This window comes from Balearica regulorum, chromosome 15, assembly GCF_011004875.1.
Source record: "Balearica regulorum gibbericeps isolate bBalReg1 chromosome 15, bBalReg1.pri, whole genome shotgun sequence".
NCBI lineage: Eukaryota > Metazoa > Chordata > Aves > Gruiformes > Gruidae > Balearica > Balearica regulorum.
In genome coordinates this window covers 18,173,786-18,199,873 of record NC_046198.1, presented here as the reverse complement: position 1 = coordinate 18,199,873, position 26,088 = coordinate 18,173,786, and the positions used below count along the sequence as shown (strand labels likewise).

At 38.4% G+C, this 26,088-nt stretch overlaps 1 protein-coding gene across 4 annotated transcripts in view; it reads right to left on the bottom strand.

The window, feature by feature from the left end:
- The window catches only part of SNX29 (sorting nexin 29), a 126,692-nt gene that overhangs the window by 27,466 nt on the left and 73,138 nt on the right, over positions 1 to 26,088 (bottom strand). For all 4 annotated transcript variants that reach the window (XM_075767363.1, XM_075767364.1, XM_075767365.1 and 1 more), the window contains 2 exons: positions 19,570 to 19,710; positions 1,538 to 1,677 (listed from right to left, as the gene is read on the bottom strand). In XM_075767363.1, the coding sequence (XP_075623478.1) occupies positions 1,538 to 1,677; positions 19,570 to 19,710 (281 nt within the window). Of the gene's footprint in view, positions 1 to 1,537; positions 1,678 to 19,569; positions 19,711 to 26,088 lie in introns of those variants that run through there.

The following is a 26,088-nucleotide window of genomic DNA, read 5'->3' as shown; positions in this document are numbered from 1 at the left end:
CTTGAACAGCACACTGTTTGGCAGTCATTTTCCTGCTCTACACTTAAAGCAGCGAGTTATGAAATTAGGTTGACAAGAAATTATCAGTTCACAACTTCATACAGCTATACTTAACCATCTTAAAATAAAATATAATTGGACAGGAAGAGCAAAAATTATTTGAAAATTCAATTGCAGATGTATTTTATATTTGCCCTTCTTTTTTTAAAAAAAATGGAGTACAGCATGAAGGACAACTTCTTTAAAATTACGTCACAAAAAGCCACGTACAGGCTCCTCAACTGGAAGTGCATGAAACCATTTAAATTTTACGGCTCTTAGTCAAAGTCTACAAAATAGGTTCTCAGGGACAAAAAGGTTAAGTCTCTTGAGATGTTTGTCCCTACAAACATCATTTTGCCATTTACAACATCATCATCAAGATGCCTCAGCAAATTGATTTTGGCTTTTTCAAATCGAGGAAAAATTGAAAAAACCGTGAACACCACAAAATATATCTTGGCGTTTTTCCACTTCTCTATTCAGTTTTCTAATAAATACAGCTTTCTCAAAATAAAGTTTTAAACTTGAAACTCTGCACAAGACCATGCCAATAGCACAGCTAAGTAAGCACGCTTCTACTGAAATGTATGCATTTTATATTGGTCTTGATTCTGCAAACTGATCCATCCGAGGATTCACAGGCATGGGTGCACAGTCCCTGCGCAGAGGCTTGTGGACAGCAAATTTAGTGCCATGGCTTACTACGAGCGTGTGTTCAATCTATACATAATTTGTACAGGTATAGTACTGAAAAACCATTATACTGAAAAAGTATTAGGGAAAGAAATAAGTTAACACCACTTGCAAATCCCAGTTTTCATTATTATTATTATTATTATTTCTTAAATAGTTCTAAATATTATTTACAAATACTGTAAAGAACAATGTTTACAGCAAAATGGAAAGATTTTAACAGATGAGATCCCTTGTCTGATTGGTTATCAAAGGGTTTGTTTTGAGATGCTTCACAGATGACTGTGTTAAACTATTTCTGGACATACTCAACATTAACATTAATGAAATCAGAACATGCGCCAGCAGACTGCAAAATTCAGCTAGAAAGAGTTCAACAGCTTGACTTTTTAATTTGGTTAGTACCTACACTAATAGTGCTCCACACTCATCCCCCAAAATAAATTTAAAAACAAAAATATAACCCCCAAACAAAAGCAAAACACAACCGAAAAAGATCAAAGAAAAGAAATTGAAAGCACCTTGTGTTTGAAGAGTATGTATGGATGCAGATTATGAGGTCACTAAGATATTTTTGAAAGCTTTACACAGTGATTTTTGTTCAAAGTCACCATTTAAATAAACAAAAATTACTATATATGTCACATATTCCTTTAAATATAACAAAAGCACTCATAATTTGAACAGGAGCCTATTTAAAAAGAAATCTGTTTTAAAGATTTTTCAGATGCTAGCACTATATTTTAAATTAAATTGTGATAAAAAAGCTTAACATTTTCTTGACTACTTGACAGATACTTACACAAAAAAGGGCATCAGCTGAATAAGAGTCTCTTTTTTGGGATTGGCTGTGAATTCTGGCACAGTTTGAATGATTTTGTTCATTACATTCCTTAGGTAATTTTGTAGCTGCTTGCGTCGCTCTTCTACAAACTTTGCATCCTAAAAATAGAAAAGAAAAAATATAAATGGCGTAAAGAATATGTTTTTCAATTCTATAATGTAAGTAAACAGTCCTAATAAGCATAAAATTTGATGTCTTGATGATCTATGTTTATTATGTCTACAGCAATATGCTGGCACTACGCAAGAAACCCTTGATCCCGTCCTCCTTAGAGGGAAAAGGAAAATCATGCAACCTGGTGAAAACCTGCTTCACGAAAACATCCCCGGACAGGACGGTGAATTCTCTCCTTGGCAGAATGTCTCTTCTATGGACCAGAAGTCTTTTCCAGGAAATACTACAGTTTCAGAAAGGCAGTGCTTAACAGCGACACAGAGGTAGAGGCATAACAATTTATGCGATTCTTTTTGAGACCCAGAATTACCAGTCTCTGCAGAAGGAAATACCGACTTTTTCCCACAAATCTCTTCAGAATTCCTACTTTTCTGATGTTGGGTACACAAACTCCAGAATCAATTAACATTTCTCCAGCTTTTTTTATTAATAATGTTAAGAAATTGTTGTTTTGTGATGGAGTTTTCATATCATAGATTGCTTTTTTTAGAGATTTTATCACAACTCTCATGAAAAGTGTTTTACTGCAGTTCCTACAGTATTTTAGATCTCAGGATTTTACACTATATTCACCCCAAGAAATGAAGTAATTCTATAAACTCCACATTCTGCTGAGGGACTTACAAATTAAAAGTCTAACAATGAGCACACCACCACGCATCCTGTACCTTACACCTAGCTTAAACTTCTTCCTGTGAGGGATCGCAGTTACAGTGAACCATAATGTAAGTCCACACGATTCACGCTAACGTAAGACCGTAATGGCCTTACAATGAAATCAGGCGCTGGCTGGCTTGTGGTGCAGCCAGTCGGCTCTATCTCAGCAACGCAGGCATCCCGATCGCCTGGCGGAAGTGCCCGAGTACGGTCTCTAGGCGTGAAGCCAGAACCATCATTACACAATTACAGCTCTCGCAGGAAAGGCTATTACCTCTAAGATGTGTCTATCCAACCTGCATTATTTATCTGTGTCAGAAAAATCATTGAACCAAATTCTTGGTTCTTGGGGGGGGGGGGGAGACAACCCACCAATGAAACACCATAAATACATTTGACAACACTGAATAAATTCATTGTAGTAAAAAGGTTCAAGCTGTGCTGCCGTGCGTGGGATGCGAATCTGAAGATTATTCCTTCCCGAGGTACAACCGACTAACTCCTCATCAAGGCAGGGATGCTCCTTGGAATTCAGGAGGACGGCTGCCGAGTTCCTTTATTGACATTTCGTTCTGTTCTTGTCTCTCATTAGAAGTTACCAGGAACAGCAATATTTTTGGAAGACGTAAGAAAATGAGAAAAGATTCTGAATGACATTTCTCAAAGTAGTAATTTAAATTCATAGAATTTAAAAAAACAAAACCCAACCAATGTCAAGCGAGGTACATTTGCAAATATTGGCAACTAATCCTGTATACTAAAAAGAGCCTCATTTGTTATAATTTGAGGAAGTCTTTTCCGCTCTTGTCTTTTATTTGCATGTAATTACTTAAATAACATGTAATTGTAATTACTGTAACATTTATAATTGCTGAAGATATTCATACTTACAGGCTTCAAAAACTTAGGCAGTGCTTGTGGTTTTTAATTAAGTTCACGGAATTCCAAAATATATACAGATTCTTTTTGTTGTTGTTGTTTTCTAGATAAGAACTTACAGATGTCCACCCCTGTTTCACATTCCAGTTCTATAGTCATACATGTAATAATCAAGATCAGTGTGAAAATAAAAAACCCAATGTATTATATGGTTTGAGATTTCTTTTTCATCAGTCACGTTTTTCAGCAACATACACACACACGCGCTACACACATGAATAGTGTCGCAAGTGATTCTAGCGTTAATTGCTTTACTGATAAACAAAGAAAGTCTGAAAACTCTTGGAAACTGGTACTTCATTAAAAACCAAAGCTGCACTGTCGACACTTCCTGCAACCCACTCTGCCGAGCCACTCGCCCAGCACTCCGCAACCGAGTACGTTACTGCTCAAACGGAACAGAGCAGCAGCTTGCTCCGTGCCCTGCGGCACCGACGTCGGGACAAACGTGTGGAACAGAAGCTCATGCAAGCTGCTGGGAAATGTTACAGCGAAAATTTTAACACCTGGCAACACACGGTATTAGAATAAAATGGAATGCTCATCATAACTACAAGTGTAGTGCAATACTAATTAACTGACTCACAATTATTTTTCCTCTTTTCACTAAGATTTTTGTTCCTACTGGGCTCTTTGCCTAGCTCAAGGAACAGCCTTGCCTTCCCACCTTTTCACTCAAAGGATTTAACGTGTCGCACCGTCCCGTCGGCAGGGACACCAGCGTGCTGCCACCGGCTGCGTGCGGCGGAAGACAAGAAAGCGCGGCACATGGGGGATCTCGGAGGAGAAAAAGTTTGCGGAACAGCTTTGGTTCCGAAAGCTTTAACCACAGGAGCGGCGGTGGCGTCTGGCACGTGAGACCGTTTCAAGGACGGAGTCGTCCTCTGCCCGCTCTCACCTGACCGTGCGTAGGGCAGGACAGAGGAGCACGCTCGGCTCTGAAGCCTGCTGCCAGCGCAGACACGGCCCCAAAGAACCGGCCTCACCCTCCACGCTTCTGCTTCCATCGCTTCTGCCGACCACCTTTTCAACCCCCCCGGAAAATCTCTATTTTTGAAGTACCGCTTTCATTAGCATTTTTTCAGTTAAGTTCTTTTGGTCACAAATCCTCAGGAACAGTATTTTTGGTGAAATCACTTCAATTATGTTAAAACGTACTCTTAAGCAGAAACTGCATTCTTTTAGTACGACTTCTGTACGGCGCATGTGTTCACACAGATACATCTTTCACAGGCTGGACCACGTTGTTACAAACACAGGAGCAAAATGCTGAAGGTAGGGACTTTCTGTCCCTTATCGTATTGTTAGGAATCTCATTAACTGCAGATGACAACGGCACAAAGGAGTTTTCTGATTAAGACTGCCAAAACATGCATAGGGAAGGCATTTTTGCTGTTTACGGCTGCTCAAATTACTCTTATAAAATAGCTATTTTTCTGCCATTTATTCAAGCAAAATAGAGAAAATCTCAGAAATTAAACTCAGCCCGACAGCAGTCAAACATGCTCTTTTAGCCTGATGTGAAGTTGCTCTCCAACGCCGAGCGCTCTACCGTGGAATCCTGTCCCAGGCAGGAAGGCTCGCTGTCCTTCCCAGAAGCAACGTAAACCCAGGTCGGTGATCCAGGTCTCTGCCTGAGCATTAAACGTGCGTTTTACAACAGCCGGTCGGCCACTCAGAGGAATTATTGTACCGCACAGTTGGTACTGCCAAGCAGTTGCAGTAATACAGTTTTTGTCACAAAACAGTAAATAGAATAATTGGTAACAGAAAAACACAATTGGTTCAAAGCCTGGCCAATTTTTTCAGTCTCAAATTATAAACGGCTAACTGTTGCCCTCTTTTTATTGGACCCAATTATCTACAACTGAGATCTAGTTAGTATTTTAGATTCCAACTCCTAAACGATATTTTTATTTACAAGCAAAAAGCAAATGGAAAGATTTTGATTTGGATTTGTATCAGGGGAAAAAAACCCCATACTTTTAGCACATGTATGAGATTGTATCTGTCAATACCAACCTACACTTGCATATCTGTTCACACAGGGAACAGCAAAGATCTTCCCCTAAGATTCAACATACAGATTTATGTATACTTGATACAAATGTACTTTGGGGACAAAGTAATTTTGTTAAAATTACAACTACATATACTGTTGCCAAAAAACCCTTACATTTTCACAGGTTAGATTATATAATTTCATTTTTAGGAAAATAAATGCATGTATGGGAAGATAAAGTAACAGTAAATAAACGCACACTTCCAAGATCTCACTGAAGAGAGATCCCGCTCACGTGGTAGAAAAAGGAGACCTGCCCTGCAAAATATGGATAGGTATTATTACAAAGATCAAAGGTATTTTCTGACATTCAGGTAAGAAAAGTGTATAGAAGAAATGGAACGGGCAAGATGAATCAATAGCAGGACTTGTCTCTAACAAGGAAACAGAACTTGTGTCTTGAATCATCAAGGCAGTCATTCAACCAGTTGGGATCTGAATCACAGCAAAGACCTTTTCTTTGCCTCACAAATGGCTTTTTTATTTGCAGGAATGCTTTATGAACTTTACCTGGTTTTATTACATATATTGCTTTTTTTAAAAAAACAGCACTAGCATGAGCTCTGGACAAAACCCAGTAAGGTCTTTCAAAGCTGGGTATAAAAATAAATTTTGAATAATTGTGGCACTGTTTTTTGTTTTTTTTTCCCAGAAGCACATACCAAAAATGGCACTAAAAGCAGCATTATACATATTTGGTTCCTATGCTTTCAAGAGCTGTAACTGTTTATAGGACACTAATTATATATAATTTGGAATTATTACAGAAAAAACAGACAGTGCTATATTAAGCTTTTCTCCATTTTTATATAGAACATACTAGATCCTTCCATAACCAGTTTGGGAGCACGTCTTTTTAAGCATTTTCCTGAGTCAGGCCCTCGATGCTGTTTCTACAAATCTTTCCATGAAGGTATTTGGCTACAAGCTTGCTAACTTTAAAACCAAGAGGCAAGGCTAACTCGCCCTTTCAGCGCTTCGAACCGGGTCCAGTGGCAGACTGAATGATCCCACCAAACCTGAAGAAATTTAACTCAGAACTATTACCCGTAAAGCATCTCCTCCTGTTCCCATGATCAGCCTCATCCCTGATGCCGTGGCACTACGGGGTCAAAGGAGTATTCAAAGACGGCAAGAGCTCCGCCTTCAACATTTCAGATTTCTTCTCAGTTCAGAAGAGAACCTCCTTGGAGCCACATAGAGGGATTACTTAAGGACAGCTACCACCGCTCTTTGTAACGATGCTGAAATGACGTCACTGTACTGGAAGAGCAGCTCCAACCTGACCAAGGAGAAAGCCTCACCTGCTGAGCACCACCCGATGAACAAGCGTGACGGCACCCTGGCACAGGGAAGGAACATACCTTGCCAGAACCGCAATCCAAAGCCCTTCCCAACTGATTAAGGATCTCTCCTTCCCTGTTAAAAGAAAGGGTATGACACAGAGAGGGACTCGGTCACCTAAAACACACGGACAGGTTCTGATATACACCTGTAGGGCATCTTGGCCATGTTTACCACCAGTTTATGCAGAGTACACTTATATCGTACACAAACTGTTAATTGAGACTTAACATACCAGCAGTCACCTCCAATTTGCAGGCATATTTTCTGAAAAATAAAGCTAGTACTGTTTCTGCACAAACTACTGTCAAAGTTATTTCCTAGCCCACAGTTCAAGAGCATATACTTTTGATTAAGAGTCCAAAAAATTTCAGTCAACACGCAAAACTGCTTCAGATTGCAGAAGCATCAAAACACATCTGGGAAAATATCTTTAATCCGAAATTAATGTCTCCCAAAATATTTTATGAAATTCCTTTTGACTGAGAATTTGCCAAGTTTCTGCCCACAGCAAAATGCTAATATCAAATTACAAACCTCTAAAAATGAGACTACATAATGGAAATCTTACAGACTCTCAACAGATACTAGAAGATGACATTAAGCTATAAAACTAAAAAGCAGAGTCTGACGTACCGTATTTTCTGTTACATTGTTTTGCAGTTTTTCATTACAAGCCAAGTTCATTCCAACTTGCAGTTTAAGCTGTTTCACACAACTGCTGGTCTTTCATATTCACTGTCAGCACATAACAGATGGCAAAACATTGATATCCTTCATTATTAATGGGACAGCTCACTTAAGATGTTTCAAATATTTCCCATGAGCTGCTGGAAATGGTATGATTGCCATGGTTACCTGCCATGATTTAGGGACAGATAAAACACTTTTATATTCTGGGTTTGGTGCTGCTGCAATCAACATAAAATGCGCTGCTTCGGATGTTCTAACCATTACTTATCGTTTAACTAACCTCCTATTGTTAGCTCTGGGGACAAAAGAGCCAAAACCAAACAACAAAACGGCTCAGGGCTCAATCCAACTCAGTTAAAATAAAAGGCGATACAGCTCTAGGACTTCAACGAGAGCTGCGTCAGCCTCTGACACCACGCGCTGCATCCCGTCCGAAAGGAAGCTGACAACAGTGCTGTTCAAAGACGAACCTGCAAATGCAGAAATAAACGCAGGTCATTCTAGTGTAGCCTGATGTTTTTCACCATCTTGGTCTTAGCAAAATTGTCGTATCGAGTTTTGCCTATCTACAAGACTCCAAGTCATTAACCTCCAAATGAAGCTGGAAATCAGAAGCTGAAATGGGAGCTAAGTAAACATTCAATTGCTGAGTCATTCTCACTGTTTTGTGATTAGAAAATAGTTAGGTAGCAAGTACTAATTTTTCCAGGCTAATTGGCACCTTTGCAAAGGTCACAATAAAACACAACTTGAATACACCTGTCCTTCAGTAACTACTGCATCGTGAGACAGTTTTACAGAGGTACAGTTTCCAATACTAAAGATGCCAAATACTACCATATTATACAAAAATCATCTCAAAATTACTGAGACTACATGAGCTTCAAATTTCCATCCTAACCGTATTGCCCGTTTCTGTATGGCAGAATCAGGCAAGCGTTATACAACAAAACAAGGCTATACAATACACAAAATTGCCATTTTTCTGATCCCACTGTGAGGTTTTTTGTACATTTACTGTTCAGCGGAACAAATAGGAATTTAAGAGGATGCAACACAAAGAAGAAATCAAGGAACTGTCAGTTTTGAAAAGAAACCTACCTTTCTTTAAACAGAGATTCACTACATAATTGTGATTATTACTCTGTGTTTCTCTACTAAAATAGTTGATGCATTTCCACCTTCAGCTAGGGGTTCATTCCAATGATACCAGACAGTAAGCGAGCTTTGAGAGAAAGTAATTTGAAAAAGGCATTGCTGCAAAACCATCCAGCAGCAGAGCTGCTAAGGGTGAGCTACGGTCCTGTCAATGCCCTCGCCTAGCACCAATTTATGTGGGCAACTGCAACATTTTCATTAGCATTTCTCAATTTTTGAGATGTGAGGCACCTCCTGCAGTGCTCTGCAGAGCCGCACAGCACAGCCTGCCCGCTCCGCGAGGGCACGGCTCTGCCAGCCTCCTCCGGTCACCAGAAAAGCTGCGTGCTCAGTCTATGCTCGCAAATACGGTTTTTATTCAAATGTTAATTTTGAAAAAAGCCTTACCTTTTATTTTGAGTAAGAGGGTAGTTTATATTTCAGAACATCATATCTACTAAGGTTTGGTCTGTGCTTTCTTAGAACGCAATGCGGCTGTAGAGCATCCTCTAAGCAAGTCTAGGGATGCTGGCAGAAGTCCCCAGGCCCTACCTGGGGACAATCCCATTTTGATAAATTCTTCCCCCGTGTAGTAAATCTCAAACTGTGTCTTGTACCTCTCTAAACTGGCTCAGGCATTTACGGAATCCTGGCACCAAGTATTTTTTTTAAGATACCTGGCATTTTCAAGCTAGCAGTATCATCCATCCAAAAGGCTAAACTTTCTCAAAACCCTCTTTGAGAAAAAGTGTTAAAAATTAATAAATATATAGACAGAAAAAAAGAAAGTTTGAGGAGAAAACTAAAACTGATCTCATTTTGGTGTGGTGTTTAATGCCACTGCTAGAAAAAGAACTCAATTGGTAATGTTATGCTAACAAAATCCAGTGTCATCTAATTATTTTGTTAAAGACATAAATACCAACCACGTGTCATTTTGTCAACTGGTCAGGAATCAACTGCTCATTAAAAAGCATCAATAGAAGACTGCAGCCTATAGCAAGACCCCTAGGCTCATATTTTCCTCGGCTATTGAACAGGGAAATTCTATTTCTGTTTTCTCCTCAGACCAAGTATTATCAGTCTACTCTTTATTTTTATTCTGGAGATTCTGGAAACTACGACAGCAGTTCATGAAACTGAGATCCATTTTTTCACTGGCCTATATTACAGTAATAACTATCAACAGTATTAGTTAAAATGTGTCTCGGTTCAGTGCTTCCTCCCGACACTGCAGTTTTCTTTCTTAATTTCTTTCTTTTATCAGGTTTGAAAACGCCCTGAAGACCAATAAAGACAGACTCTAAATTTAAAACAACAACAAAAAACCAACCCCAAAACCCTCTGGAAACATGGTACGTACAGTGCTTACGGCGTACAAGCGTATATATGCAAGCTTACGGTGATGCCTTCCCTTAAAAATAAAGTAATAAATTAATAATTTAAAAAAACCCCACAGCAGAGAGCCAAACCCACAACAAGTTAAGTAAGAAATGACAGATTCTCTCCTACCCTCTCAGCAAGTGAAAGAAATTGCTCTCAAAACTCCCCCAAAGTTCCGCAGCACTCATTTCTCTCCCGCACGTCAGCACACGTTGTCCCTTCCCAGAAGACCCTTCCGGCAGGACGGGTGCCACGTCTGCTGCGGGGCTGCGCAGGTCAGGAGGGGCACCCCAGGCAGCACCCACGGGTGCAGAGGGACGGGGAGCCTCTGACCGAGGAAGGTTCCAGAAGCCACCCTGACGGACCAAGGTCACGGCGGTCGTCCTTCGCCGGCTGACAGCCAGCACCACCTTGGGCACCCGAAGGAGACCTCCACGAGGGCTGCGAGCTCCTGGCTACTGTCTATACCTCTGGCCAACAGCATCCAAACACATTTACTTGACGTGTTTTAACTCCAGCAAGTAAAAATATGATTTGAAGGAGAAAAAAAAAAACCAACCCAACCCAAACCCCAGAAAAATTCATCAATACAGCAGTTCACCATCCCAACTGCCAAACAGTAGTGGGGTACAAGATGGTCTTTGAACTTTACTCCCACTCAAACGATTAACGATGCTCCTTTAATAGAAATTGTATTTAGATGTACTCTGATAGGACAATTCTGTTTTCTAAACTAAAAATTGAATGAGTGAGGAATATCGATATCAAGTGCCTGCTATTTAGAGTGCCATCATGTAAAGATATTTCACATGATACAATGAGGAAAACCAGATTTTTCATGCAGGAAGAGTCTCCAGCATTTCACTTGATCTGAAGTAATCAATATTTCATTTTTTCCACTTTTTAAAAAATTAACACTATGTTTAGTACATGCAATCACTCCAAAAGCTGTCGAGCAAGTAAGATTAGAATTTGCCAATATTTATAAAACAATACATTTCAGGGGAAAAAAAAAAGAAAAATCAAGCATATTGATAGGTACAGAAAGACAGAAAAATGCGGGTAACATTTCAGATGCAGAGAAAGAAGGTTTTAGTTTTATTTCTGTAATCAGGTGTCCCTGCTGAGGTCTCTCCGAAAGGAAATTCATTGATCCAAGTAACTAGGTAATTTAGCATCACCATCACAATAAGAAATAAATGTAGAAAATTATTTTTATATTTTCATTTTATACCAGGAGGCTACTAGAATACCAAAATGACGCATGAGTTGTAATAAAACTGCAATATTTTTATCTAGCAGTTGTCCAAGCAGCATGTAAATCACAGTGCTTTCTTTTTTTTCCTCCCATAATGTCATGATGTAAAGCAACACCATCTGAACTGTTTCTGCGGGCTCTATCTTCAATAATTTGTTAGAACGAATTGCTTCTCTCGACTACAGGATTACAAGACAGCAAAAATATAACCACCTCTTGACAGGCAAAATTTTGGTTTGTAGACCCTAAATACTCTGCGTTCCTTCTTCCTAAACTTCCACAGCCATTAATAGCAAATGTTTGTAGCTTGAAAAAAGACAAAGTTCACTATTCTCGTGAAACGTTACACTTGAGCTCCAAATAAACACATGAATTCAGTGAGACATTCTGCAAGACGGAGACGTACGAGTTGGCCATCTGTTCACCTTTCAAACGCAAGCACAGAAAAGGAAATCCAGCCCTCGGCACTGGGCGGGCTCTGACCCACAGGCTGCGTTTCAGGTAAGCCGGGCAGCGCATACCACAGAGCCTGAAGCGTGCGCAACAAAGCATTTGCCGTGTAAAAGCCAACCATTTCCTACCGACTTATTTCTCTTCTCTTAGATAGCGATATGACCAAAAGATGGAAATGAAGAAGCGAATGCTCTTTTCTCAGTGCTGTATACATAAAACATCAACTGCAGTCTCTTCCAGTAGAAAACCCAGAGAATCTGGATTCAAAACCTGAAATACTCTGTAGTCCCCCTTAACATGCAGGTGACAGTGCCAGAAATGAGGCGTGCTGTGACTAGACATCCTAATAATTATCCCAAGTCTGAAAAGATTTTTTATTTCTATCTGTATGGCACTTTAATGAAGCTACCTATTTGAAAACTGGGTTGAATTATTTCACTCTCAAAGACTATTTAAAGCTCCTACTTCTTTGAGAATTTAACTTCCCAGCTATGAAGTAACATGGAGAACTTAGAGAACAGAGTTTCTTTTATGGCTGTAGAATGCCATAAAAGCCAGCGCTATAGAATTAACACACATGGCTGTGCATATAAGATTGAGTTGAGTTCCTTCCCCAATTTGAACACAATACAACAAGATCATTTCTTTTTAACCATGCTACAGCACAAGCATGTCTGTCATTTATATTAGTTACAGTTTTTCCTAAAACCCACAAGGCAAAAAAGTATATGAAAATAACTCAATATACAGTTAAGTCCACTAAGAGGGTTGAAAATTAAAATCTACTCACTTTGAAAATCAAGAATAATATAGAATTTAAGCATCTGTATTACATCACCCAAAAATCAAATTAAGTAAGCATTAATGAAAGCAATCCTTAACTTCAATTTTTTAATATATAGCTTTGGGATTTACATTTCCAAAGCTTTTCCCCTATAATAAATGTATTCCAATTCTGAAACATCAGAGAGTCATCATTTTCTACTAACTCTACTTGAAGACATGGGATATCACAGCTTAGTCCCAAGAAATATTATTTAGCCCACTGCCCCAGAGGCATTAGCTAGAAGTTTTGCCTTCTCCTCTGCTTTCTGTGTCGCAGCTCCCTACGACAGTATGACTTAGACAAACTATCTGAGGCAAGACAGTTTCTATGAGCTACTAAACCCGATAAAGTACAAAAGCACATCTCTCTGTACTTCTGATTCCAGTGCAAGTCAAACAGAGACTTAAACTGCAGGACATCCTGAAGCGCTTTGCTGAATCAGGACACAAAACCACGCAAGCCTAAAATGAAACTGCTTCCTTCCCTAAGAGTCTTTCTGAATCATCCTCTTTCAAGCATTCCATATTTCTTCTGTTATATTCTACGTACTAGTTGAGCTTCCTATTTTAAAATACGTATTTCAAATTTCAAATACTGCCAGTACATTACCTGTTACAATCACATTTGCTATCACGCAATAAAATGTACATTGGACGCATGCGTGCAACTTGTGAATGAATTCCTTTAAACCATGAACGTGGTTTTCCATGTCAGCCTAGAATTACCAGTAGTGCTTTTATTAATGCGATGGTCTGGAATAGCAGTTGGAAAAAGTACGAACACAGGCCCTTCTCCAGATCTGAAACACGCAGGAAGTTTCATTCCTTGTTTCGGTCAGTCACAGAATCACAGAACGGTTTGGGTTGGAAGGGACATCAAAGATTGTCGTGTTCATCTGTGAGTCGGCAGGATCTCAGAGTTTCACTGGATCACAATAGCAAAGTCCATACCATGTTAATGCATGTGTGCAAACTATGTCATGTACTGTGTACCGCAGCGAGCATAGGACAATCAACACTGAATTTTGAACTCCTGTTCTGTGTTGTAAATGTGACTATGGCAAACACACAGGTCTTTTCTTGAGGAGGCAGAAATAGCTCCACTGAATATGTCAACAACCTTGAAAGAAAATTACATAGCATCATGCTCTCTGAAAAATACTGGCAAAATAAGTGAGTTTTCTTCCCAAACAGCTATCTCATCAAATCATTCATCTCCTCCCTCAGCCCAACCCAGCAGCAGCTACCCCCCTCTTTCCCACAGAGAAACACTTCCACAAAAGCTACCAAGAAACATCAAACATCAGAACTGTATCTTAGATACCTGCAGATATACGGACACTTCCTGCACGGAGACAGGGAAAAGAAGTGACTAAGAGGAAGCAGAGGATCCAGCACTGGAATCTTCATGGAAATGCATTGGTCTGGTGACCGGTCCCTAACCCAGCAAGGTTCTCCCAGGGGAACCAACCTCAAGGCCAGCTTACCACCCAGCCCCAAACTCTGAGCCGTAACACAGGACAGCACTGCTTCCTTGCCCGAAGCACCACAGAAAGCCTTGCAGCCTTTTCCCTTGCTGCTTCCTGCCAAACTCGGCCGGGGGGCTTCCGTAAAAACCCTTGTTCCTCTCATGCTCCTCCTCCTCTTACCCCTTTCCAAGGGCAGTTTAGTACCTCCATCACCTGGTTTAAAAAGCACCTTTGAGAGACAAGTACCCTTTTAATAGACCCAAACCAGCAGATCACCTTTTTACAGTAAGGAAAAGAATAACGTTATGGCAGGTCATGGCATAATGTGAAACCCTTAAGAGCAAAAATATTAAAATTCAAACTCTGATTTGAATGGCTTCAAATTACCTCACATATATACCTATACACACACACAGTCAGACAACACTCTACTTGATAAACTTTTAAACAACAATAAACATTATAAGCATAAGATGCAAGCTACATTCTGTTTTCTTTTACTTGCAATACAATCTTTACCTTCTATACCTTTTAATCCTAAAATAGTTGTCCTGCAGACCCTCTTAAACTCTTCACTATCTTCAGCAACAGGCAAACCGACCAGACACTGATACAAAAAGCAGCTGTGCTGGCAGGGAAAAAAATAAATGGAAGCCAGCCGCACTGTTAGTGCAAAGGCAGGATGTCCACTGACAGAAACATCCCTGGTGAACACAACTTGCAGAATTACAGACACATTCCAGAAGCCAACTTCATATATATCCTAAACACTGTCTTTGGTGATGTCATATGCGTACACATGTGTATGTACATATATACAAATAGATATCTTTTATGATACATACACATCATATTTACAAACTTTTAAAATAATTACATACACAAAATAATCTCCGATTTAGCTTAGTCACTGATAGGTGAGGGGGACACTTTTACTTTATTGAACTACCATTTGGGCACAAAACAAGCTATGGCTAGAGGAACAGCTCACAGACTTCAGTTGCACGGGCTAAAAATGATGAATGATGTTGCTGTCAACATCTTCTAGACAGAAAACTTATTTTAGATTTCTGTATTGTTCCTCCTATGCAGCTGAGGAGTCATGGCAAAGTCACTCTCTTCTAATCCCAGAAAAGTCCTGTGTATTCTTTCCATATTGGGTTTCCGATGTTTTAAAGGAAAGCAAAGGATATCGTGCAGCCAAGTCAGCACTCAGTGGAAAGCTCCCTTATTCAATTTCTACACACTTAGACAATCACGGAATTCACATCTTCAGTGGAAGCAAAGAACCATTTCTATTTTGATACGTCCTCTACTGGGACAATACCCTTGCAAGAGGACACTTTAATTAGATGTTTACTCAGTTACTAACATCCATTCTTTAAGTGTTATAATCTGCCCAGTGCAGAAGTAGCAACCAAGATTTTACGGACGTTGCAATATTCACAAAATTAGAACAATAGGTCCAGTAAATACTCACGTATTATTACTTAACCATTAGTCTGAAGGCAGCATTTCAAGAAGTGAGACGCCAACATAGCACCAACAAAGATTCAGAAGCTAATGGAAGGGCTCATCTTAAACGAAAAAAATTAAGCTGCATTTCTGTGCAAAAGCATACAGGGATCCCTTTGCAATCAAGTACTACCGTCGCATGAAGCTTCTCTTCATGAGCTTCCCGTAACTCAGCACACTCTAGACCTCACGGAACCAAACCAGTCCTTTTGATGGCAGGAAGGCAGAAGTCACAAAGACTTAAACTGTGGTAATGGAAGTATGAATTCAAAAGACCCGAAGTACCTGAAGGCTAGCTAAAAGGCAAACATCTATTTCATGCAAGAAAACCACAATTTGAAATTACAAGTCTTGGTACGTATACCTACATATAAAGTACTTAGCAAACCACAAACCAGGCTGATACATGGGGAGCATGGTTTAAAATTACAAAACCAAACAGTTCAAGTGTTAAAAACACAGCTCAAATTTGTAAGTTTTAAATAAAATTATATGTAGTTTAAAAAAGAAGTACAAAAATATCCAACGAGTATATGACATTCTCTTATAAACACAACAGAAGAAATACGTTTCTTGTTTTCACTCCAACAAGACACAGATACACTGAAGGGAGAACACTTACTCTTTTCAAGCACTACCTATAAGGATTTTGACAAGTATTTGCTACCAGCACTGAAAGATCATTAGCAGAAAACATACAGCATGGGAACTAGTATAGATGAAACTTAATACATGGAGCCTGGCAAGCATTACTGTTATATTTTCCTGCAGTAATTAAATTATCTGTTCTGACTTCGTTCAAAGCAACATTTATAAATCAAATTATTCTTTTTGTTGCTTTACATTAGTTCTAAGTTACTATATTCAAATGTTACAACTGATTCACTGAAAATAATGGTACCAACCTGAAAAGCAAATACACATCCTTTTTTGTAATTGAAAAAAGGTTACTTGTCCAAAGCAGTATTCCTTCTTCCTCTCTGTTCATTTTCTACTAATTTGCTTTCTGTATATTAAATTTATGTTTCCTCAAGCATTAAAGCTAGTTTCTAATCCTACATACATCATTTGTTTAAAGATCATTAACATGAACTGTTAAGATAAATTGTCCCAACTTAAAGCAAAGTGGAAGGCAAAAATACATTAAAAACATAGTAAGAATTAATACAAATATTAGATTCTTAATCTATTTTCAGATTACTAAATATTTTCAGATTGCACTGCTACTTGATGACAATATATATGCAATAAAAAATACTTGATTTTCTCACTTTTTAAAATCCTCATACAGTTGAAATTCTGCCTTTTTTTTTTTTTTTTTCCATTTTCCTTGTGTCAAACTCTGCAACTTTGCATTTGAATCTGATCTCCCCAATTGCTATTGCAGTAAACAGGAAAATTATGCAGGAAGACGAATAGTTCTCTGGAGTTTTTGCTACATTACTGTGCTCTAGTCAAGTTCCCCCGCTCAGAGCTCCAACGCTGTGCACAGCAAAAGAGCGGAGAGCATTCTGTGTCTTGGCAGCAGTGGTTCCAGGTCATTCTCTAGAACATGGTGTCCTCTCGTGGCCTGGGAGGTTCCCTCAATCAGAGACACAGAACTGAACACCGAATTTAGTGCTTGCATCAAGGCAGGTATCAGGTGCAGCAAAGCCCTCCTTCAATGCCACTAACGCTTAGACCGAGCGCATCCCCTTCGCCAGCCTGCCAGTACCGAGCACTGAAAACACCCAACGAGTACCAGCATTCGGGTACAGACCTCAAGGGTATAAAGCACGCACCACCATCCTCCGAAAGCTGTAAAACAGTCTTTTTTAGCCCTTTCCACATGGAGGACTGTGTTTTACCAATCTGTTATCTGGGCATCTAATAGCACTGAGGATTTGTGCAGAATATGAAAACCATAGATTGACATGAACGGAACACATACTTCTGTTAGCAGAATTTAGCTACTGAATCTGTTCTTTAGGCACTGATTTCCGATTGTATTGATTAATCTAGAAATGGGAAGACAGCTGCAATTCTATTAAAAACAGCATAAATAATAGCAGAGAGAAAAAATTTCTATTGGAATCTAAGAGCACATCTAAAAGGGAACACGCTTTGGTAGCCACTGAAGTTAAAAAAGCAGCAACAAAAAGAGTAGTATCGACAATCTCTCTTCTAATGCTTATTTCCAAATGTGTGTAACATCCTGCGCAAATCCCTCATCCTATACAAAAGTTCTACAGAATTCCAAGACAGACCTTCTCAGACACACGAATTACTTAATTTTACACTGAGCTTTTAAACCTTCCAATTACTTCAGCTTGCCCTGTCAAGGAAAGGAGGGCCATCTCCCGGCCATTAGCCCATCTGTCAGTCTCGCAGTGCAAGGTGTTCCGAGCGGCTACAATTTCTGCTGGATCTATAGGGTAATTGTTCCGGAAGCGTGATCCACCACACTGCACAAAACCAGGCAATATTCCTAAATCAACGCGTACCGTGACATGGAACAGAAAACAGAAAAGGACGAGATTTGCCTACACCACGTGCTGTGGGAAGCAGCTCTCGTGATAAACTGAGGTAAGCTCTCGCAAAGCCGACAGGAAAGTGCTGCTCTGCGACCTGCAAGCTATTTAAGCTGGTAGCCAGAAGTATAGCCACTAATCAATTCCCATTATACAACCAGCTTACGTCTCGTCATAGGAGTCTTTCAGGAGTACAACGGGTGGCACCCATTTCTGACTGGAAAGAAAAGACTTCTGCTGAGATCTGATACGACAAAGTAATTGTGGGTTATGCATGATTAAGGTAGAATTTTGGCCAAAAGCTAAAGCACTAAAAGAATAAGCGATGCAAATTTTTTAATGAGTTGCTCAACTGATAATTTTGTATGCATCAATTGTGGAACTCAAGCTGTAATTCAATTAGTATTTAAAGTAATTAAAGATGAGAGACTATCAAAAAAAGCTTAAAAGAAGGCTTTTGTAATTTATTCAAGTGGCTGATACTCCATCACTTCAAAAAAGGAGAATTCGTTATATAACAAAGAAGAAAATAGATTGTTTCTATTACAAAACTATCCACTAGAAATGAAATGAAGAGTGATCTTCTAATATATAAAAAAACCCAGAAAAGCTCTCCTAAGTACTTTCGTTTGCCAGGTTAGCAGACAATGAACAACTACATCAACTCCGCACTTTATGCAAAGCAAACAGACCTACAGATTTTAACGATAAATTCCATATATATTTATATCACCACCACTTGTTCCAGATTGTGTGCATTACTGCTCATTTCATATCACATGTGCCAAGCTTACCTAACCCATTTTTACAGCACACGTGGGAAATCATTTGAAGTCAGAAAATAAAAAAATTGCTTTGATTACTTCTCAATCCTTACTGGGTTTGTGATGTATATTGTGATGTGCATTTAAGCTCTTGAACATTTTAAAATTTTGGTGATTAAGGATTAAACTGCACAATACTACGTATTTACTACATACATACTACAATATATACTGTATTTGTTGCAAAATCCCTGTATGATAGGAAAACACAGAAATTCCCATTTTAAAATGGGAGAGCTAAACCACAAAGACGCAAATTATGGGAATTAAGCACTCACATGTCTTTAAAAAAAGCTGGTTCAAAGAACTTAAAACAATTGGTGAACAGCCCAGGAAATTTAAGAAGTTTAGACTGATACTTTTTAAACCTTACAGAAATATTTAATGAATTACTGACCAGTGATAGTTGCTGGCATTTATTGTAAAGAATGGCATGGAGTTTACGTTTTACATCTACAGCTGTCCAGTCCAGTTTTTTGGGTTTTGTGCATTTGTCTACTGTGTGTGCCATCAATATTTCACTTAATAAAAACAGATTTCTTTTCAGTGAGTGGAAAAATCAATGCATTAACTACATTACCTGTGAATCTGCAGCTGATGAGGGCAAAGTCTGCATAAAAATAGCAGGTACTGTCTAGCAGGTGTAAAAAATATTTATGATAGTCAGCTTTTTTTTTTTTTTTAATGTGTGGCTAGGAGAGGTTTTTTTCCCCAACTCTTACTGATATTATGAGTTCTTTTCAGTACCTTGTTTCCAATGGCCTTTTTTGGTGGAAAGTTAAAAGTCCTCACTTGCTGGTATTTATTCTGTAATTTATGATGCAAACTTCTGAACTCCGCATATCTTCGATAAACGTTCCATTCATCATCCTTTATCCTAATATAAACCTGCAAAATACAGACATGGGAGGAAATAATTTAAAAACAAACCATTGAACAGATATACCTTCTTTTTAAAGCTTCACAGCTTAACACCTTTGCATCCGTGATGCAACGGTACCAGAATTTCCAGGATTGCTTATCCAGAGATACATCTCTGACTGTATATTTGCTGTTTCTGTTGTACAGGCCATTAATCTTATTCTTCCCTTCTCCCCTCTCCTCTTCTCTCTTTTTATTATATTAATCAAGACAAACACAGCTTGCTCATTTTAACATGACTCCGGGGCAACCATGGCAGCACTTTTTGTTACCATGGTTTCCAGCATATTCTACTAGCCAGTGACCAAAGGAAAAAAATCATTTAATATCACTATAAAATTGATTTCTACATACTCAACACGGTTTTTCAACTTTGTAAATTAGCTTTGTAGCATCAGAATTGCAAAACATAATTTTATCCAAAGTATGAAACTTAATTTACTTTCTTAAAAAAAAAATTACATTGAAAACTAAACTAGAAATTTTATTGTTTGGAAAATAAACACAGTTCATTCTTTCTGCTTGTATAGGACATTAAGTATAATTTAACACAGCTGTAGTTTTTGTGATTCTGTTTTTGTTTGCCACTCAATTATTTCATGAGCATATTACCAATTACATGCTAAATATTCACGTTCTCTAGGAAAACTTCATGCAGAAGTGAAACATACTTACGGAGAGCTGAGATTTCTCTCATTACTAGGGAATAACCTTTCCTCTAGCGAAATGAGCCCACAGTTTAAAAGGATGCTGAAACAGCACAAGTCAGAAACAACACCCCAAGCATCAACACCCAAGGTCCAGCATGACCCTTTCCTTAGCTGCTTCTCTAGAATCTGGAGCTCGTTCACTCTCACGTGCCTGTTAATAATCTCAGTGGTTTGCATCACAAATTAAGCTGGAATACTACTGATGACACTGCACTGCCTTCCTTCTCCAACAACACCCAGTCATTTAGTAAGCTAGAAGGCAAGTGTCAGGAGAATGCTTACATAAAAAAAGCAACACCAACAGCCATCACGCAAAGACTGGGCAGTAACAACAGGTTTTTTGGGAATATTAGGAAAAAATGAAATTTGGATTTTGATGTGACCGACTCCAACATTGAATTGTAGCTTTTCCTGATGACTGAAACATTAACATGGCCTTTCTCCTCTAGAGTTGCCAAGTCCTTAGAAAAACCAAAAATTTTACTCAGGACTCATGGTATTTGAGAGATCCAGTGACATCAAGCGAATGTCTTCTCCCACAAAAGCAGCTTAAGCAGTCTTCCTTTGGTTGGGTCTTTAAGTCATCCTCTTGTCTCTACAGACACCCAGTTTCTCACATTTATAGGAGGCTTCTGTCTCGCAACAAAGTACAATATACCATGCAACTTCTGTCAAACTATACTATTTCACTGTAGAAATTATTCATATATTCATAATATTGGATTCTATTGAATAACAAGCATATTTTTTGTTACTATTGTACTTCATGTTTCATGACGACGACAAAAAATGAATACTCTAATTCCAAAATTAGCACATCTAAGAATACAAAATATTCAGAGTATTGTGTGAATTACAAATGCATATGTGAACAAAAATTCAACTAGTTTTGGTAACAAGAATTCAGATAGTGTAATGATGGAACCACTACAATAAGTCTGCAAGAAGTATTCAGGTTTCTTTTTCATTTTGAAAATAAAGCCAGGATAAAGATAATTAAACACCTACAGGACCATCTGTTTTAACAATTCAGTACACCTCTGAAGGAAAATGATGGGAAATATGAAATGCAAGTATTTTGCATATTTTCAATAAAATTCATGTAACGTAGTACAAACTATATTAAATACTCTTTATTCACCTAGCTCTAACCTCTCTCCCTACCTGTTCTTCCCTTCAATCAGCATACTGTTTGAAATTTTGTATATGTTTCCAAGAGTCGTGTTTCAGCTTCCCTACGGGGGGGGCATGGACAGCAAAAAAGCTTAAATTATTTTTAACCAAGTTATTTAATATGGAAATCCTAATTTAACTAAGCCGTTATCTTTGCACATGTGACTTGGTGAATCATGCAGTTCAGTATTACCTGCTAAGCTGTAACCCATAGTTAACTAATTAAGGAACCCAGTACACCGTAATTGAAATTTTTAAGGACTGCAAAAAGATAGACTAATTTCTTAGATAAAACTGTTAAAGAATCTCTTCCTGTTCTTCTATGTAGATAGATATTGATTTCTTTTAGACAGTAACACATGAAAATGCAACATGTGGAGCCCTGTGCCACGCTGAATTTATTGACAATCATACAATAGACTATGAAAGGCGTATGAAAGTTCATGATATAGTACACATTTAAAGCTTTATTATCTCAACAGGGAATACTATTCACAAGCCCAGGTATTTCAAGACACTTAATGCAAATTCAGTTGGGAAATCAAACCAAGTAAATCCTAAATATAAAACTGCTTGGATAAAGTTATTCTAGTCTAGTCATATAAGGCATATAGTTATCCTCATTTAAATCACATATAGATCATACAACTTAAGCACAGGAGTAACAGGGAACAATTATCTGCGTACACAAAATTTTGAAACAAATCAAGCAACTTGGGATACGTGGTTTGAAATTGTCTTAAACGTCATCAGGACTATTTCCGTCATCTTCAATGTATCCACAATTTCATTCGTGGTCTTTTAATAGGAAATCAATGACATCTGTAGCTGCCAAATACACTGTTGTGTACGTTTGCCCCAAATGATCATGCTGTGCCCTAGAGCAACACTACTTTCTACTACTGAAAATACCTTAACATAGAATCATGGAATGGTTTGGGGTGGAAGGGACCTTAAATACATGACCTGTAATTACAGAACAGTATTTTAAGATCATGTTATAGAAAGCTGAAAGGACTACTCTTAGGCTCAGTCTCTGGTCAATTTAAAAATCAATTCCAAATCACTATGTTTCCTTTCAAATGTCCAGGTTTTCCTGAAATCGTTCACTTCCTAACCTGATTAAGTAATTTTCAAGGTAATGAAAATTTACAGATCAAATCAAAATCAACGCTAGAATGCTTATTTCATTGTAGACAAAAGATTTTACTTTAATATTCTCTTGTATATCAAAAAAATGAATTAAGTAGGGGTTTTTTTGTAATTTAGGAGCACTTTCTAATTGGGTCTCCCATGTGAGGATTGATTGGTAACCTTTTTGTAGCTATGATTTACAGCAGCTGAAAAAAATTTCAGTTAATAAGTATATATAATTAATTAGTCTGTTATTTTCTCATCGCAAACATGTTGGAAGTCAAACATTAGAAGAGAAATGGCAAAACCACTAGTAATTTAAGATTTTGTTTTTCAGCCAGCTACCTGCTAACTTAATATTACTGAAATGCCAGAAAACTACTGAGAACCAATTTAAAAGCACTAGTTTAATGATTGTATACTGAAATGAATAAACTCTACTCCCACGGTACTGGTTTTTGAGTCAAAAGTTTCTTTAATAGGTTAAGGAATCTTTCAGCAGTTCTGAGTCAAAAATGCTGTTAACGAATCCTGGTAATAGACCAGTAACTATTGACGCAGTTCATTACCACTTGTGTGTAAAAGCCTAAGGAGAAGAAAGGACAAAGGCCAAAATTCCAACTTGCTTCAGTTCCAGTGTACCTTCACTGGCTAAATGCCTATAATCAACACTCGTTCTTCAGGTCTGCAGAACTCTAAAGTGAGTGCTTTTCCTTTTGGATGCAAAATCTGGATTGATGTATTTAGTGTTCACTTTTTGGCGCTCTCTCAAGCACTGCAGGTAGAAAGAGATACTGAATGGCATATCAGAGAATCGTCTGTTGCAATGACGTTCATGGTTCTAGAAATACCAGATTAAGCCTCAGGAAAGACCTTCCCTAAACCAAATATGGCTCACATTTCCTGGCAGCAGGATCTGAACACATAATGAAAAATAAATTCTAGCCAGAGAACTCTGTGGATGGAAGCTCCACGTGTACAAACCTGCTGAAGTTAAAGTCCCTCTGAGTCCAAGTCCCGTTCCAGAGGCAAGAAAAGTGTCAGAAGGTGAGTGAATAATGCTAATGGAAGGTGAGCAGTGGAACTCTACTAAACCACATCTAAAATTCAATGGCACAAGATGCCAGAGAACTCAGATCATTTCAGCGGCAGAACACATCAAAGGATATAATGAATACTGAGAAGGTTTGTAAAGAATCAGTCCCATGCTGGATAAGGTCATAGTTTTTCTTACAAGCATGAAAAAAAAAAAAAAAGAAAAGATGGGCAGTACAGGGAAAGTAAAAGAGACTCATCTACACTAAGGAAGCTACTGTGGCATTTCCACCTAGCTAAGGATTATTGGGGGGGGGGGGGGGGGGGCGGGGGAGGAAGGGGTGAGAGAAAAACTATTTTTTCTGCATTACTGCATTTCTACCGTATTACTCTCTTTCTAACTTCCTTTCCCTCACTAATAAAAAAGTCTTTTCTGGAGATCCTCTTGCTTGTTACCTATGCCTTTCAAATCAATGCCCAAGCATGTGACAACAAAAAGAAAAAATAGCAACCGCTTCGGTGGAGACAACCCAATCAGCATGAATACAAAAACATAACATGCAAATGGGCACCATTATTTTTTAAATGTTGACTCTGCTAAGCTTGACTGGTGAAAGCTTTCTTTACATTTGCTTTTAAATAACACTTTAAATAATTTTTCAGTACCGTTGGTCCATAGTTTTCCCTTTACACTTCAGTACTCGGTACAGCAAGAAAAAGGGAAGTAGATGTGAACTCACAGAGATATTTAATTTTTTGCTAGAGTTTTGTTCTTAGTAAAGAAGCTACAAAACGTTTCTGTAAGGTGAGGATACTTGCTTCAGATACAGGAATATCGGCTCAGATTAAGATAGAAAAGGGTGAGAAGATTAATAATTAAACCTGCCCATGCTAACAGAACATACATACCTTAAGAAGCATTTTGCTAGGACTCAGCAGGACAGGCCGATGAAGGAAGGACAGTTCTGAAACGGATTTGATGTGTCTTCTGAGAGTGGCAATTAACATGGCGGGGAGGACACGGGGTGGAGAAGAGATTGTTCGGGGAAGCAGACGTTACGTGCTTAACTTTGCCTCTTTTCCCCCCTGGACAGGACAAAGTAAGCTTGGAACAAATAAGAAGTTACTCAGAACAGCCTGCTCCTCCGACTACCTATGCTGATACACCTCTTGTAACTCTGTTGGGTTGGAAAAGCCAACAAAAGCCCTGCGAGGGATGATATGGATGAAGTTCAAACTGCAAGCATTTCAGCTTCTCCCCTTCTTACAGGCAGAATCTACCAACAAAATCTCGCATCTCCTTTAACTCTTGCCTTTGAAATAGTCAAATAATTAGATATTATGTTATATAATATACCAATCATAATTTCATACCAGGTCCAAACTGCAACACTTGTAATGTCCCCAAATTACTTTCTAAACTACTAAAATTCTATTCTAAAATACTTCAGTCCTACTGTGATCCATGTTATCTTTTACCAATCTTAACAGAAAGGGTAATTTCCTTTTTTATCTTACAAAAAGTAATCTATTAAACAGCATAAAAAGACATCCTCTTCTGCTACAACGACAGAGAGGGAAGATCAAGCACAAGACAGGGACTTGTGCAAGCCCAGTTCAGAACGGCTGATGGAGAGCTGGAAGCACTAAGAGGAGACAAGATCTCACCTGCATTAAAAGTTCTCCTCAACTACCTAACCCAGTTCATCGTTTTCACTGCCTCCGCTATAAGTTTCCCATCCAGAAAACCAAACCCACCCCCCTCCTGTTTAAGAATGTCTATGACAAAAACGAGGGAAGAAACAGAAGAGAAACAATTTCAGTCCTCTGAACTATAAAGCAAAACTTGTTAACATCAGTAAAATGTATCTACTGATTCTCTGCACTTGGTGAGTTGGGTGTATAGACATTATAGAAGCCTGGAGTACTCATTGCAACAACTCCAAGTAATTAACAACTTAACATTTGGTTAAACAAATCTTATAATCCACAATATTTCCAAAGAAAACTGCCAGTACTTTTGTAAAGTATTGCTAACATAATCTAAGAAAAACGACGGAGTAGTCTTTCTGTAGAAAGAAGAAAATTCATTTCAACCAGAGGTGCAGCATGTCCTGGGATGAGCTTCTGTAACTGCTACTTGTTCTGTTTCTCCGATACTGGTTTATGACGATAATAAAGTTTTAAAAATTCTTAAAACTAACTCAAGTTTAAGGTACATCTTAATTATTCAGGAACACTAAATTAAAAAGATTTTGCTCAAAATTTACAATTTAAGAAATAATTCTTTCAG